This window comes from Melanerpes formicivorus, unplaced genomic scaffold (assembly GCF_026170545.1).
Source record: "Melanerpes formicivorus ecotype bairdi unplaced genomic scaffold, bMelFor1.0.p_v2 SCAF_8, whole genome shotgun sequence".
NCBI classification, from domain to species: Eukaryota; Metazoa; Chordata; class Aves; order Piciformes; family Picidae; genus Melanerpes; species Melanerpes formicivorus.
Window position 1 is genome coordinate 15,060,750 of NW_027142360.1, and position 17,709 is coordinate 15,078,458.

General features: G+C 40.5%; 1 protein-coding gene across 2 annotated transcripts; it reads right to left on the bottom strand.

Moving 5' to 3' along the window:
* Positions 1-1,756: 1,756 nt before the first annotated feature.
* WASHC3 (WASH complex subunit 3) lies at positions 1,757-17,596 on the bottom strand. 2 transcript variants are annotated; one of them, XM_068142256.1, is made up of 7 exons: positions 17,423-17,596; positions 15,427-15,525; positions 12,581-12,646; positions 11,790-11,918; positions 9,253-9,360; positions 5,535-5,599; positions 1,757-2,613 (listed from the first exon to the last, which is right to left on the bottom strand). In XM_068142256.1, exons 1-7 carry the CDS (start codon positions 17,471-17,473, stop codon positions 2,529-2,531), a joined length of 603 nt encoding a protein of 200 aa, XP_067998357.1. In that variant the 5' UTR covers positions 17,474-17,596; the 3' UTR covers positions 1,757-2,528. The 2 variants fall into 2 exon arrangements, with proteins under 2 accessions (XP_067998357.1, XP_067998356.1); XM_068142255.1 differs by having other exon boundaries at positions 9,253-9,363.
* Positions 17,597-17,709: the final 113 nt, after the last annotated feature.

Sequence of the window (17,709 nt, forward strand, 5' to 3'; positions counted from 1 at the left end):
CGGCTTGGAAAAAGAACCATCAATTTTCTTTTCAAATGTAGCTGAACAGGAGAGTTAAGAGGGAACAGATTAATGAATAGAAGTGCTCAACTAGGACTTCAGTATAAAGTTATTATCATGTCCAGATGTTGGGTTTGCCTTTGACAGCTGGTTGAGGTTTCACTTACGTAAATACAGATATGCATCTAGTCTTACGGCACCTACATGCATCTACATTGCTTTTAAGCAACTGACCTTTATACGTTCTGCACTCCAGATCACCTACAAGCTGAGGAAGACGGTGGCAGGGTTTTAACATTGAATACATAATTTAATAAAAAGCACATAATTAATACATAATCAGTATTAATAGGTGCACTCAACAGTTATTCCAGCAACAAGCCGAAGAAGTTCTCATGCCTACGCATTACAATGTTGTCCTGTATGGTGACTTCAAATCCATGTAAAAGTCAGGTATATTAGATGTGCCTGACTGACACCTTTTAATGCATTGAAAGTTCTTTGCTGCAAGAAGCTTTTTAAAAGTCATTTGAAAAATGGACTTCTTCCCTTGAAAGTATTACATATATCTGATTACTGTGCAGCCAAGTTGAAATGCTCCCTCCACCTTCTGTTCCAAAACAGATGGCAAATAATGAGCAAGTTGGAATATTCTCTGCTTATAGTATTTAGCTTGCGGTTATGGACTTTCCAGCATTCTGGGTTAGCACCACCTCACTAGAAAACTGCTGTAGATCAAGGAGGGCTAGCACAGCTGACATAATTCAGTCACAAACCAACCTTCCCATACTTAATAGCTTCTTGTGTCAGCATGTGTCCTAAGTTGAAGCATCTCAGATTGAATTTGGCCACAGCCTAAGAGTACAAGGATGTGTTTTGCAGATGAGGCTGGCAGGAAGAGAGGAGCTTAATGTGGTCAGAGGTTCCAGAGGCAGTGGAAGCACTATGGCTGCTGATGCACTGAAGGTACAAGCGAAGGTTTTGTATTTTTCACCCTTTGTACATCATGGGTTAGACACCTGGATTTTTATTTTGCAGTGTGCTACCACTCAAGTAGGAGAGGAGGAAAAATGGCAAGATTTTACTTAACATTTCTGCAAGGCTGCACTATTCCAAAGTAAACAGCTACCCTGAAAACACACACATCATAAGCAACTGAATTCACCATGCTTAGTAATGAAATCATTATTCCATAGCATAGTTAATTACCAATTAACTGTTCTCCATTTTAACAAGTGACAGTAGGCCAGAGGCTTTCTTTTTCATTCCACATAAAAATACATCCTTAGTGGTGTAAAAGGCAATCGATTTTAGGTTTTTCAGACTGAAATTACTCAAAAAGCTTCTTCAAAATTATAGATGGAAATCATACCTCTTTAAATGCGTTTTGGTAACCTCCTTTATTGTTTTATAACTAATTCATTACTGTGTCTCAAATCAACTCTTCAAATCAGGCTACTTTCTTACATAAGTTAATATCAGTTCAAGAGTATTGAACATACAATTTTCATTCATTTCAACCTTCCTTACATTTTCTTTTTAGAAGTGGCTATGGGAAGTTCAGTTCCCTGATTGGGAGTGCTAACATGGCTTAGGATAAACCCCAAACCCCTGTTTTCAAACCTCTCCCCTTCAGCTAGCAGACTGATGCAACTTCAGTGTAACTAGTTCTGGAGAAACATGAATTACAGAGACTTCTGAATACTTTTCATTATCTTGTTTAAAACAACATATGGGTATAAAACAGAATCACAAATTTGGTTTACACAGCATAGCTTTAATTATACAGATTGCTTCAATGAGTTTTCAAATAACAGAGTTAAAAAAAAGTCAGCAGTGCTTTGATATATGGTTTCTGAAATAACATTGTAACATTTACCTTTGAAAGACTTATTGTTAGTGTGTTGATATGTCACTTGTACCAAGTGTTAACTATTGAGTTTTCAATAATAATGAATGCATCACTGAAATGCCATCTCTGGGCCTTCTCTAGGGCACTTATGTTTTTGTAGGGATTCAGGCATTGCTCTGATTTACTGGTTATGAAGGGCCTAAATAGGTCTACTAGACTCAAATGGAAGCTGTTATAGGAAAAAAAGCAGCTGTTAACCTACTGAAGTAGCATAAATAACTAAGACAGAAAGATGATGACTTAGTCATAAAAGCTAACAAATTTATATACTTAAGAGTTTCAGATTTAGTCTTCTCTTGGTCTCAGGATAAATGTGAAATACCAGAAAATGAAAGATTGCCTGGCCCACAGCATTTCAGAACCATCAGAAAGGCATCTTGAATAATGCAGTATAAAAATTGCAAGGATCTCATAACTCCTCTTCCTAGTGGAAAAACTTCAGTTGAAGGACGTTTCCTGTTCAAACCTTCTGGGAGAGAACATGGAGGATCTTAGTTCTTAAAAATGCTGTCAGGGAAATCATATCACCCATGTGACCCATGCAAAATCACAGTATGCTAAAGCTCCAAGCACATTAGCATTTAACAGAGGTTTCCAAAGGTCAAAACCAGTCTCTTTAGTCACTAAATGAAGATTCACTGTCAGAACTGTCTTCTGCTTTCCCATCATCTCCCCAGGCAGGCACAGGGGCATCTGGGGTCCTGCAGGCAACAAAAATGTTCTATGTTGTAAATCACAGAAGGTGGCTGAAACACAAGCAACATAGCAGGTAATGCTAATGTCCTTTGACACATCAACTGTTTATGACTCACGAGCTCACACCTTTATTGGTATTGCTTCACTCACAACTAGAACATAAACACTAGAAACTGTAACTTGCTGGACATCAGAACTCTAGCCCTGAGTTTGAATGCACGCCTTTTGAGTGTTGGAAATAATGACAGTTCACTAAAGGAGTTGAAAGCAGGCAATACTGATTAATTCAATTTTTTTTTCAATTTTCTGAAGTTCTAGGGCTGAAAGGAACATCCTGTACACCATTAAGCAGTGTAAATAGTACGTGAAAATAAAAGACAGGAAATGAACAATATTGTATCCAACTAAAACTGCAGGGATAATTTAGAGACGCAAAAAAGAATTACTCAGAGTGGAATTTGGCTAGAACATTGGGTTAAATTTGACATGCAAGAGCAGCCATGGGATTTTTATTGACCATTAATGATCAGGCCTCTTGTACGTAGTTTTGAAGAGACTGTTTAAGATGGATCTTAACATTGTGTCAAAACATTTCTCAGGGAGTCTACTGGGAATGAAGGGGAGAGAAGCAAGCCACCTAAAGACGAACACTACTGACTGAATGTGCTCCCTGGAATCTCCCTCCCAAGTACATAATGAGTTTGACAACATCAGCAAGGCTGAACATGCTAAATTCTGAAACGCAGGCAGAAAATGCACACACAGTTATACTTGGGGAAGGGGAATAATGATCTTCACAGACACTAGCTTCCTGTATGATGGTGAACTGCTCTCTCTGATAAAATATTTTAAAGTAAGCCAGTCCCATTGTTATTTTCCTTGGGGCTACCCCTGTGTGTCATGCCACAGAATTTATCTTCCAACTTCGGTTCTATTTATTATAACTTCTGTCAGAAATCACTTAGGTGCCTTTAAAATGTTTCCAAACATCTTGGGTACAAAAATGAGAAGTGCATTAAAGAGCTGTAAGAGAGCCTGCTCCCCTCCCCCCTGCACACCTCTAAAATAAATTAAGAAAGCATTTGCTTTCTCATGCAAATACCACTTCACAATATTATTTCTTGTTGCTGTAGTAATGACAAAACAGAAGAGCTGTGCAAAGACATGTGATCTGGAGAGAACAGTCCAAAAACTCTCCTCTAGTAAGGCGAGGAAGATGGCAAGGAATTCTTTTAGTTTGTGAGAGCAGGGCAAACTGTCCCTGAAATTGTTGACAGGCAAGAGAGAGAGGCTAAGAAACAGAAGCTGAAATAGATAAATTGAGAGCTTGATAGAATAGGCAGTTTTCACATTCTGCAAAATGTTGATAAAGGAGCAACAATAGCTGAAGGAAGAGATTATAAACAGCTCCATACGATTAGAATTAGCACCTCTGCAGCCACAAAAAACACCCATGCTCAGTCACTGACAAGCAGCTGGGAAACTCTGCAGTAAGCAGTGGAATGTAAGGCAATAAATATATTTTTCTAATTTTCACTGGGGCTGAGCAGGCCTAAGGAACCTGAAGACTCAAGAAAAGTGCTGTGAATGGCAAGATACATATATATTAAAAAAAAAACAAACCCAAAACACTATGACATTGAGACAAGAAATCAAGACAACTGAAGAAAAGTCAGCCCTGACTCCTTAAAACATTGTGCACTTTGCCAAATAATTAGGGTTTGGTAACCAGGTAGATTTGCTATTCAGTTTTCAAAGCACTAACATTTTAAAGAGAATCTGCCTAAGCATTAGTAGTGCACAGATCTTTGTAGACAGACTGTGAGACCAAAACCTAAATATATTCCACATACAGTAAAACCACGCTTGATAACCCTGTCTAAAGTTCTTGCTTGTGGGATGTGGCTTTTTAAATTTCTCATTCAATCAGTACAAATATCAAATAAGGAAGAACTGCTTCAGGTTTATTTAGACACCAGGCAGTAGCTGGGAGATACAGTGATTCAACATGTGGTGCTATTTCAGTTCTCCTGTATTTTCTTTTCTTAAACAAGTCACTGGTTTCAGGATAAGCCTTTCCAAAAAACATACAAAGAATTCACTGGAAAGAAGAAGCAGACTTTCTAATACACTGACAGTTTCTGAAGAGGATGCAAAAATGTTTCAAACAGTTTAGTGGCTATCATGGAAGACTGAAAGTTAATATTTTCATCAGTTTAACAGATTCTGTGAAACAGTCAGTAAAACTAAGTGGCATGTCAAATGTAAAATCAGCCTAAAATTCATCCTTACGGCCAAATAGCTTTGCAAGTGAGTATCTATTCTTAGCAGTCTTCACATCTGGTTAGCTCAATCAACAGTCACTATTTCAAACTGCTGACTTCAATTTACACTGAGGGAAACTGGAAACAACTGTGCAGTCCCTCATCCATCCAGCAAACTAAAATGAAAATGTGTTTTTATTACTCTACAATGGTGACATTTCGTTGTTGAAATGTTGAAAGAACATATGCGTGAAAAACTTCACAGTCTCTAAACAAAACAGTGAAAATAGCTGCTGGCCTATTATTTGAACCCTCATCTCTAAATGTCCATTGTCAAATGTTACCTTGTCATTGCTATTGCCTTCTCCCTCAACTGCACCACCTCTGCTGGATGTGGAAGAAGTGCTTCTGTTTTCTCTCGAGTCTGGAAGGTAAAGCCCTGCAACTTTCTGTTTGGGAGGATGCAGTAACTACCCACTTATATTCCAGTCTCTGTATTTCCTAGGCCTTGGATTGAGAAGATGGCTCACTGCTGAGACTGCATCCCTCCTACCCTTGGTACTCATGCCTCTCTTCAGACCTATGAAATGCTACAAAATTCTCCTAAGTTTTTTAAACACATGGCTGTGTTCCAACCCTACTGAAAGTTACAAATTACTTACTCAAGAAGATCTGGATTTAGCCCTTCAGAAATCATTTTGTTTCGTATTGCCATTACAGGAACACCCTGCGTAGGAGGAGGAAGAATAATATGAAGCTACTGGACACAAACAAGTGAACTAAATTCCACACAAATGTAGGCATTCCACACAAATTTATTGCTGAACAAGACCATGGAGTGATAATTTTGCTTGCCATCAGTATGAACACAGAAGCAAGAAATGACTGAGATCAAAGGACCTTTCAATCCTTCTTATATTTAAGTCAAACCATGCAGAGAAAGTTGCAGAGAGAGAACTGGAAATTCATGCAGACAAAATGAGGAAGCTTGTTATGTATATGGATGAGAATGTGAAGAAAGCACAAAGTAGCACAAAGAGAGCAGAGAGCAGCTGTGCTAGAAAGGTAGAGAAGACTCCTTGGAGATGCTGGAAGTATGGCCAAACAGAGAGGGAAACTAAGAAAGTGCATCTGCTACAAAAAGATACCCTAAGACAGTGCTAAAAATTGGAAAAGTCTTTAAAAAGGAAGCAGCAAAAAGGCAAACAGAACAGAAGCACAACTTAAAAGTGATCCTTCTGAATACAAGTGCTTGTACAGTCAAGCTAGTTCTATAACTTGTGGACAGATTTTAGCCAACTATGTATGTGTTAAAAAAATTCCTTCTTTTGCCTCCAAGTCCTTCCACATCATCTTCATTTTACTCCTCACCACCTAAACATCCCCTCATCTTGGATCACATACCCAAGAATGTGGACACACATCGTCTTACGAGATACATTCCAACAAACTGCTCCCATGTTTCTCCCAGCACTATTCAAACATAACTCCTTGCTTTGCCATCCCCTCTTGCAAACCACCAGAAAAATCACCTGAAGCACTGCATGCCATAACAGAAGGGAATTAAAAAAACAGAAAAAAGAGGACAGAATTTCTGATCTCCAAGAGACAAAGTTCCTGGAGGTCTAGGAAGTTCAGCACAGGCCTCAGAACCTAAATGAAAGCAGTGCAGGATTCTTTTGGCACAGGACAATTACATTTTATCCAAAGTAAGTAAAATAATGATAAAATAGAGGGCAGCCATGACTAATGTTCCAGAGAAGCATGTGGTACCAGTGACAGTTGCAATTGCTAACCTGGCCAAGTGAGAGCTAAGCTAGCTGTCTTACTCCTTGTGTGGTTTCACAGTAAGACTCCCCATCAATACCTGTGCATGAAGGTTCTGGAACAGCACGCAGATAGGTATGTAGTTTTAGCAATCTATTAGGTGTATCAGCAAAAATGTGACTCAAATAGTGGCAAAGGGTTAGCTTGTAATAAAGAATAAAGTAATAGAGAATAAAGTAATTCACAACTAATGCTCATGACCATGTAAAATATTCTAGTCTAGGTTTGGACACCAGGGATTGTGTCTCTATACTTTGTCTTGTACTCTCTCATGCTTTTTACCCTCTCCTGACTGCTCTTAGAGTTCCTCTCCCCAACTCACAAGTCACTGATGAAGTGTTTATACATCAATACAAACCACATGAAAACAAGACTGAGTCAGATCAAGCAAAAAAGAACTTGTATTTTTTCTTTCAATGAAAGGGAGCTTAGTGTATGAACCTCTAAGAATGGGCTGGAAACTGTCTCATTTTTATATCCCCACTTGGAGAAGTGTTTTATTCCAAAACTGTACCTACATCTGTTTATATTACAATTAGGGCATTACAATTGCTTTATCTTTCACACACCCAAAAGTTTTAATCTGGAAAACTGGACCCTAATGCTGCTGTGTCCCTAAATCTTACTAAAATAAAACTGACAACTATTTTAAATCTAAACAGTAACTACACTGAGCCTCCAGGTCCACTGAAATGGCCCAGGTGTACTTTTCTAACACAGGAACAACGAGTACTAAATCTCCAATCGCATTTGTTCTGCCCAGTTAAGATTTGAAATAATCCAAATCACCACACGTTCAACAGAGCATACTCCAGCCCTACTCCCAGCCTGCTCCTGCAGCTTGGGAAACGTGCAGGTCCTGAGGAAGTCACAGTGCACATAGCAATCTTGTTGCAAAACAGGTTTTGGTTCTGTAGAGTGCAGGAAGTGCTGGCAATTCCTGAAGATCAGTGCACTCTCAGTCTTAAGCTTTTATTTCAGCTCTTTCAAGCAAGTATCCATCTGTATCAGGCCAGTCAGTATCTTGGCATCTATGCAGTCAGGTTCGGAATCGTGTTAAGAATATCTGCAACTTAAGTTTATCTGAAATCTTATAGACTGCTTCTCTCACACTGTCATCAGAAGTGTTCTGGACACTTGCAGTGAATATGATACTGAATATGATATGGTTTGCTGGAATATTACTGGTGCATATTTAAAACAAATGAATTTATTAAGCCTAACTGCTTCCCATTGAAATGAGATTGTTACTACTTCACAGAAAAGCTATCTTTAGTGCAAAAGAAGTCTCTCTTCACAGTGCTAATTCTTGAATACTACAAATATTGTGAGTACTAAAGAAATGAGCAATTCAAACAAATCTTTAGCGAGGAAATGTAATTTGGGCAAATAATTGACACTAACTGTAATCCTTGATGGGACGGGAAGACAGGTTTGGCAACTACAAGAACACACATTAATTTGTAGTATGTTAGTTTGACTTTCCTACCACACTGTTTACAACTGGCAGAGGAGTCGATAGGAACTGCCAGTACAAAGATTAAATGTGGAAAGTGAGATCTCACTTCTTCAGCAGACAGTGAAACAAAGAAAAGTCAAAATAATTAGCCCATCCAGCACTTTTACATCCACTTTGAAGCCTGGCATCAAATCAATACACTAATATAGTGTTCTCCTCTCTGCTACTACCCCACTGCTAGGCTTTCAAAATGGTTTGTAATAAGCTACCCATAAAGTGACAATTTGTGACTGGAATGAAAAATAAGTACCAAGCACACCAATTGTAACAATTGCTCTGAAGAGGGAGTGAAATCATCAAGTTAGTTTTTTGGAGGAAAATTTCCACTGACTGCTTGAAAATGAGGAGAGGTTTGCCTTTCTTTTTTTTTTTTTCTTCTCTCTCTTTGTTTCCAATCTCATTTTTAAGTTTGTGAATGTGAAGAAAATCTGCTCTTGGAGCTCCAGGACTCACCGAGAGCCTCCCATTCTCCTTTTTGCTCCTTCGTTGGTTAAAACACACATAAATATTGAAATTACATTCATTTATTTCCTATTTATCTGTTTAACAGCCCACAGATAAAAGAGGCAAATAAAGCCTACCTCATGAATAACAGGAAACTGAAGTGGAACCAAGTAGGAAAAGCAGTATTTGCATCTCTATTTTGAGCCTGACAGAAGTATCAAATGTTCCTGCTCTGGACTATACTAGCAAAGCTGTATTTCTCACCCTACAGCAAAACCAACATGTAATCATATCTGTATGTATGGAATGACACCAATTCTACTGGAGCAGCTACACTTTCAGCAGCATCTTATGTGACTCCAGCTAATATCACTCTGTATTTACACATCTTCACACCCTCAGTTCAAGTATATTGGCAGACTACATCACATCACTTATTTATCAGAGATGTGCTAGAAATATTTTGATGTTATCCCTGCTTAAAGATTACTGTTGCAACATGTGTCTTTGGACATTTAATGATCACTTTCTGCGTGTGCCATTCCACATAAAAATAATGGAGTATTCAAAGAACAAGAGAAATGACTCACCACTTGCACCATTTTGAGATATCTGGCATATCTTGGATCCTTGGACACAGTTATGACATTTTCTGTTACTACCTCTGTTTTCTGTAACCCTTCTTCATGCATACTGTTCTGCTGTACAGAAAGAAGGTAAGATTTTATTCATAAGGTATGCTGACCAGAAGCATGCACAGATTTCAGTCCATGAAGTCTGTGACTTGAGGGTAAAGTGCAACTTTCTTTCAAGATCATTCTGATTTATGCTCATAGCATCAGACATTTCCAAGACGTATGAATACACAAACCACAGCTTGATCATTACTGACTGTTACAAGTGTGACTTTCTACTTTTAGTCACCATTTTAAGGAATAGAATAGAACAGAACAGAACAGACTAGACCAGACCAGACCACATTGGAAGAGACCTTTGAGATCGTCGTGTCCAACCTATCATCCAACACCACCCAACCAACTAACCCATGCAACCAAGCACCCTGTCAAGTCTCCTCCTGAACACCTCCAGTGATGGTGACTCCACCACCTCCTTGGGCAGCCCATTCCAATGGGCAATCACTCTCTCTGTGTAAAATTTCCTCCTAACCTCCAGCCTAAACCTCCCCTGGTGCAGCCTGACACTGTGTCCTCTTGTTCTGGTTCTGGCTGCCTGGGAGAAGAGACCAACCTCTGCCTGTCTACAACCCCCCTTCAGGTAGTTGTAGACAGCAATAAGGTCACCCCTGAGTCTCCTCTTCTCCAGGCTAAGCAACCCCAGCTCCCTCAGTCTCTCCTATGACACACCTGAGGATAAAAAAAAGAGCCTATAATGGCCCTGTTAAGTTTGTTATTTAATTAATAAAACAGAATTATATTTAAATACTTGCAACTTTTTTTTTTAAAGTTTATATCTATCTATCTATCTCCTCTAGCAGTCCAATACATTTTTTCCTCAAAATATTGATTTGATTCCCTGACAAATGCTTCATACAGAAACCTATTTTTATGAAAAATGGGTATCACAAAAAAAATATTAAAAGAAGCTATAGTACTCTTTAAAGGATAACATATTTGGTATTAAGCTAACCCTCTGCCCTTTTCAGGCTGGGGTCAGAGTGGCTGGAGAGCTGCCAAACAGAGAGGGACCTGCGGGTGCTGATTGACAGCTGCCTAAACATGAGCCAGCAGTGTGCCCAGGTGGCCAAGAAGGCCAATGGCATCCTGGCCTGCATTAGGAATAGTGTGGCCAGCAGAAGCAGGGAAGTCATTGTGTACTCTGCATTGGTTAGGCAGCACCTTGAGTACTGTGTCCAGTTCTGGGCCCCTCAGTTTAAGACGGACATCGAAACACTTGAACGTGTCCAGAGAAGGGCAACAAGGCTGGGGAGAGGCCTTGAGCACAAGCCCTATGAGGAGAGGCTGAGGGAGCTGGGATTGTTTAGCCTGGAGAAGAGGAGGCTCAGGGGTGACCTCATTGCCCTCTACAACTACCTGAAGGGTGGTTGTAGCCAGGAAGGGGTTGGTCTCTTCTCCCAGGCAACCAGCACCAGAAAAAGGGGACACAGTCTCAAGCTGTGCCAGGGGAAGTTTAGGCTGGAGGTGAGGAGGAAGTTCTTCACCGAGAGAGTTGTTAGTCATTGGAATGGGCTGCTCAGGGAGGTGGTGGAGTCATCATCCCTCGAGGTGTTCAAGAGGAGACTGGATGTGGCACTTGGTGCCATGGTCCAGTCCTGAGGTCTGTGGTGACAGGTTGGACTCGATGATCCTCGAGGTCTCTTCCAACCTTAGTGATAATGTGATACTGTGAAAGCAGCACTGGAAAGCTCCTTTCAGGAATAGCCATTCAGGAGGCACATCTCAAAGAAAATGAGATAACTGTCATTTTGTGGCATGACTGAAACATGCAGTGCTAACTGTCCATTCTGTCTCCCACACTGTTACAACCTTTAACAGGCAGGGAAAAGCAGCAGAGTACTCCAACCACAGCAACCTCCACTAAATAAGAGAATGAGGAGAGACTGGAATTGGAGATTCCAAGAAAATAAACTATAATAGGAAACTAGGGAAAGAACTCCATCCACAAATGAGACAGAAAGCCTGACTTAGTGAAGTGGTCATCACAGGATTTATGTCTGTGTAAAAAATCAACAATAAATCAATTGCAGGGATAGGATGTTAATGTTGATGACTTGTAATAAGCTGGCATTTTCTGAACATAGCTATAGAAAAAAATCACTGTAATAACTTCTTCAACATAAATTGTGCTATAAACTCCAATCTGAGCTGAAAGCTCAAATTCCAAAGGAAGGAGAAGAGTTGGAATTATGCTATTCGAACTACTTTTTCCTTCAGTCCCTTGATGTAATTAGCGTTCACATTCTAGTGTGATTGAAGAAGGAGGCATTTAACCATTAGATTTGAGTTAGTTATAATTATTTAAGCCACATGGTTTAACTCACTTGTTAAAACAATTTTGATAGTTAAAAAGAGGTAGTTTTAGGTCTTTCCAGTTGATTGACAAGGAAAGGTACATTCCTTCAGAGTATCAGCTATGCTTCATTACTTACTGCAGACTGAGGTGATACAGCTGTCTGTTGATCCGTAGTAGCTTGTGCCACAGGACCATTTGTAACACTATTTGTATTTGTACTGGACACTTCAAATTTGACATCCTCTAGGCCAGGAATAGAGGATAACTGTATATAAAACACATCATGAAATAAGCATTAAACGTATCATAATTGCACACATACAATAAAAACTGCTTACCATATACTCCCCAGATAGGTTTCACAGTAGAAACACTGTAAATTTTTATCACTGGTTTTGGCATACTGCTTGACAAAAAAAAGATTCTTCTATTCAGGTAGTTTCTACAACAAAAAATGCCAAGCCACTCCATGAGAGCTTTCACTGTTAACCCAAGGGTGCAGTGCAGGACAGGCTTCAACACATCCTCAGCATTTTGCTACTGCACTTACCAACCAGACAAGAGCCGTGACATCTTCTCTACTTCCTCTGCAGTGGAAGAAATCATGACAAGAACAACTCTACTACCTAACAGATTGATTACTAGTTACAGATTTTGCAATTTGCTACGTCTTTTTTCCTGTTCAGTGTTTAACAGAGACAAACCCAACACTTCTAGCATGGTTATTTCCTTTCTTCTGTGTCAGCTACATGTTCAGTGTTAAACAATGTCAGTGGCAAGGCATGCAAAGAGAGAAACTGCCATGTAAGCGTTTTGCATTAGCTCCTTCAAATCAGTGAAAGCTCAATCCAGACTATGAAAAGGAAGCTAGTTCATGCAATCTAAGAGGCTGTCACTGTTGAAAGACAAAGCTGTGCATATACAAACCTTTGCATCCAAAATATTGAGCGTCATTTCAATTTGCTGGATACGGAGAGAGAGTGCCGACAATTTCTAGAACAGAAAACAATTAGGAAGGGGAAACACCCTCCTGGGTCACTTACACATGCAAATCAGTGCACAACTAGCTAAACAAAATCACTTTTGTCCTAAGTGTAAATGAGATGACAACATTATCAAATAAATGAAACCATGACATCCATTTTTACTACAGTAGCTACAGTGGCTCAAATTTTAAGTCTTTGACTAGGCAGTTAGCTTTCCCAAATGATGACTGACAGAAATAAAGAGAGACTATCTACAAAAGAAAGCCAAAGTAAACAGGGTATTACTTTGGACAACTGGAGAATAGTGACAGACATATTGTACTCTTGCAGTTATCAAAATATCTTTCTTCAAAGCTTTCTCCAAGTGTGGAAGATGAAAAGATGGGATGTGTGTGTATGTAACTGAGCAAACAGAAAGTATTTAAAAGTGATTAAAAGTCCTATACAGTCAAAATGCACAGTGAACCAGAAGTAACCAGAAGCTTTTTATGCTCCAGGTGCACCTCAATCTAATTTTGACACTTCTTTTTTTTCTAAATTACTCTAGAAGAACTGTCACTCTTTTAACTAATTGCTACCATACTCCACCAGACCTGTCCAAGTGAAGTTGGCTAGCATACTGGCTGGCAGATATATACCACTCTGACAGCTTTCTGGCACACTGGCAAGATTCTGCCTGGCTCTGAAGCAGAACTTTAACACCCTCAGAAAATGCCATTTCTGCCAATATGCTAAAAGAAGTAAAAAGAGACTGACAGGAGTTAGTCTTTTTGGATAGTGCCCTGACTTGTTTACAGATGGTTCTTTGTTCATGAAAGGGAATTTTTTCCTACTGAATGGAACTATGTGCCCTATATGTAGCTGGGGAAAGAGGAAGAAAGATGTAGGAAAGCCAGTTTTATAACTTTATAGGCAAGTTTGACTAGACAAGAGCACAGAAATTTAGAGTGAAGGATGGCATTAGCCATGATATTCTGTTGATTCAAAGTAGGACTTTTCATATTAAAACCATTTATGTACTTCATAAATAAATATTTTTTTCAAGGAGTTTATAAAGCAAGTATTTAGTCTCTTGAGTAACAACATATTTAGGTTAACTAATGATTCTTATTAAAATTATCTCACAGAGTTGCTGCATGAGGAAGATGGCTTTAAATAGACGTGCTCTGATTTCCATAGTGCCTATGCAAGCAGTAATCTTGAGATAATGTGACAACTGAGTTTTGGACAACTGACAACAGCATCACTAGGCTTCTACACTGTCCCATGCATCAAGTTACACTAAGTTAAAACATCTAGAAAAAAATAGTATCTTTTTTTCCCCTCTCTGAAGCTCCATATGTTGATGCAGTAGCCAAATTTTATACTTGTCACTGGTCTGGCTCTAAGCTTTACTAAAAAATAACAGAATTTCTCAGATTACAAGGCCTAGTCTAATTGGATTTGACTGCTGTCCTAGCCCTGCTGGCTAGGCCTCTATAATAGTCTTTGTTGAATAAACTAGGTAACAGTTACAAAAAACCTGCTAATGACAAAAAGGTTAAGCTCAAAGCCACATTAGAAAACATACTTTCTACAGAGAAGGAAGCCCTCTTGCCATGCTCAGTGGATATTTCTTGTCCTGTCAGTCTGGTATATTTCCACTGACACTAATGTCACCATACAAATGTTTACACAAAACATTTTTCTGTTTCTCTTTTTAACCAGACACTAAAACTAATGGCTTCATGTTACAACTGCCAAAAATGTCTTTTTTTTTTTGGTGCATCAAAATTATTGACACTCAGAGCTCAGTGTAGAACCCTTTTAAATTAGAGCAGTAAAATCTGGAAGCAAGTTTTAATGCAATATGCTAGGACACAAATGAGAAGGTACTGCTTATCAAAATGGATTCAGCACCACAGGAATATGGCATCCTTCTTCCTAAATAAGACAGTATCTTTAGATGGGGCTGCTCAGAACAAATTACATGTATCAAAAAGTTCACAGACTGTGCCAAGTACAAAATTTTATTGAAACAGAATTAAGTATGGTATAATCAGCAGTTCATGTGCCTATATCCTCCCCCTCTACTCAGCCCTGGTGAGACCCCACCTGGAGTACTGTGTCCAGTTCTGGAGCCCCTATTACAAGAGGGATGTGGAGGTGCTGGAACGTGTCCAGAGAAGGGCCACAAGGATGATCAGAGGGCTGGAGCACCTCTCCTATGAGGACAGACTGAAGGAGTTGGGGCTGTTCAGTCTGCAGAAGAGAAGGCTCCGAGGTGACCTCATTGTGGCCTTCCAGTATCTGAAGGGGGCCTACAGGAAGGCTGGGGAAGGACTTCTCAGGATCTCAGGTAGTGATAGGACTAGGGGGAATGGAATGAAGCTGGAGGTGGGGAGATTCAGGCTGCATGTGAGGAGGAGGTTCTTCCCCATGAGAGTGGTGAAACCCTGGAATGTGTTGTCCAGGGAGGTGGTCGAGGCCCCGTCCCTGGAGGTGTTTAAGAGCAGGCTGGATGAGGCTCTGGGCAGCCTGATCTAGTGTAGGGTGTCCCTGCCCATGGCAGGGGGTTGGAACTAGATGATCCTTGTGGTCCCTTCCAACCCTGAATGAAACTATGAAACTATATTGGTGGAAAAAAAAATTCTCTTAAGCACTTACTCAAGATAAACCTCAAACAGAAAGAATAAACTCTTCTAAGCTACCAGCATTATTGCATCAAAGACACTGAAGTGCATGGTTCTTATTTCTAGGACATTTTTATTGTATAAATTGACAGACAGAAAATAATAATAAACATACCTCTTCACAAACAGTAGAAAAGCGGTTGAGAAACTGCACTGTGTGAACCACAAACTGGTTTAGAAATGCTACAGTTCTTTTCTGCTGTATAGCAGGAACCTGCATTAAAAAAGAAAACTAAGTTAGATGACAATTCTTACATTTGGATTCAAAGATGTGTTAAAAAATGCAAACGTTTTAGAATAAGCTCTTTCAGAATCTGCTTTACATACACTTGCTGTGAATGCATACATATACTAACATGTTTTTCATGCATATATGCATACACATATAGAGCCTGTTTCTCTGAGAGTCTACTAACATGATGGCTGAAAAGTTGCAGAATACGTAGAAGAGTCAACATGATCCACATGAATAGAATAGAATAGAATAGAATAGCCCAAACCAAGTTGGAAAAGACCTTTGAGATCATTGAGTCCAACCTATCACCCAACACTATCTAATCAACTAAACCATGGCTCCAAGCACCCCATCCAGTCTCTTCCTAAACACTTCCAGTGATGGTGACTCCACCACCTCCCTGGGCAGCCCATTCCAATGGCAAATCACTCTTTCTATGAAGAACTTCCTAACATCTAGCCTAAACCTCCCCTGGCGCAGCTTTAGACTGTGTCCTCTTGCTCTGGTGCTGGTTGCCTGGGAGAAGAGACCAAGACTGTTACCTTATTTAAGAAAGTAATTTTACATTAGATTGTGACAGTCCTGAAAGCAATGTTGTTGTTTTTTTAAACACAGAGGAAATCAGAATCTTTCCTTCCAAAGCTCAAGAAGGAAAAGCAACCTTGGTCATCCATACAAACACTCAGTTATAACCAACAACATAACCAAGGAGTAGTGAAGCTCCTGTCTCAGTCTTCAATGGCTACCAATATTTTATCCTATTTGCAAGGCCAAACTATCATGAAATTACACTTTAGTGTCAGTCCTCCAAGTCAGACCTGAGGCATGCATACTTTTCAGACTAAAAGGTAGAATATTATGTTTGTCAAAAAAAATGCCTGGTGCTTATAATGTAACAGACAGTTGGCATTTTTATTTAAACTGCTATATAAGACTGGAACTGGAAACATTCACACATCTATGTATAAAATTATAGTGCCTCAGGTTACCTTGGACAACCATTTAAGTCTTAAACTACACACAGGAAATTACTCAATAGAACTGTAATTGGTTAAAGTGAATAGTTTACAACTGCAGAGTCAGGCTTCAGTCGTCCTAAGCAAGTCTGTGTACATAGTGACTCTTCACCTAAAAAGAGGGTCTTCACCTCCTCTTTAAGTTTTCCATTTGTCAGTGTAGCCATTCACTACGCTTTGCCTGCCTTAAAGAGTCCTGCTTTTTGGTAAGACTTCTGTTGATGTTATCTCAAGTTTTCAGTCTGGGGACCTGTATAGCAGGGTTTCCTCAACTTCAATTTTGTAGTTCTAACACTATTAAACATGATAAGAAGCTTATGGAGTAGTACCCACGATCGATGGGGTCATTGGGGCAACTGGGACTGTTCTATCATTATGCTCTATATTTGAGACACAAATTTAAAACATGGTTTTGCGTCATTACAATACAGGAATAAGCAGCTTTGAACGGGATTTACCTCCCCGTTTTATGACAGAAATGCTTTAACGATTAAATCTAATACTGCCACAGAAATGGTAGCAGAACGCCTTCGGCAAACAGTAACCCCGCGCTGCTGCGGACACCGCTCGAGATAAAACCCCGCTGTGGGAACTGGCCGCTGCTACAAAGGCCGCAGGTGCCGAGGGCACTGTCGCGCCAGCCCCCAGCACGTCACTCTAGGACCAGCTCTCCTGGCCGAGGCTGCCCGGGGGGTCCGGCGAGGCAGCGACCGGGCTCAGGGGCGAGCCTGACGGCCAGGTCGGGCCGGGTAACAGAAAGAGGGGGAGAGAGGCGGCTCGCCCAGCACCAGGGCCAGCGCAGCCGTCATCTGGGGAGGAAATGGGACAGCTCTAGACCCCTGGGCGACCGCAGCCCATACCTTCGTGAGGTCAATGCCGGAACCCACTATAGGCAGCCCGTCCTCGTCCATCCCCGAGAGTCTGAGGCCGCGGGACACAGAGCGACCCCACGCCCGCCGGCCACCTCCCGCGGCACCCCGGAAGCCTCAGCTGCTCCGCGCGCGACTTCTCAATCTCGGCCCGGAAACAAAACCCGTGCTGCTGCGCAGCGCAGGCTTCCCTGGCGGGGCAAAGCACCATGGGAAGCGCAGTCCGAGGGCCAGTTCGGCGAGCTGCGGTACCACGTGTTCTGACCCCGCCCCCTCCC

Bases quoted from the DNA above. Each gene is read 5' to 3' on its own strand.
- WASHC3 (XM_068142255.1), bottom strand. From the start codon at position 17,473: ATGGACGAGGACGGGCTGCCTATAGTGGGTTCCGGCATTGACCTCACG. The intron at 15,526-17,422 runs GTATGGGCTGCG...TTTTTAATGCAG, and splicing joins CCGGCATTGACCTCACGAAG to GTTCCTGCTATACAGCAGAA. The intron at 5,600-9,252 runs GTGAGTCATTTC...CCTCCTACGCAG, and splicing joins ATCTCAAAATGGTGCAAGTG to GGTGTTCCTGTAATGGCAAT.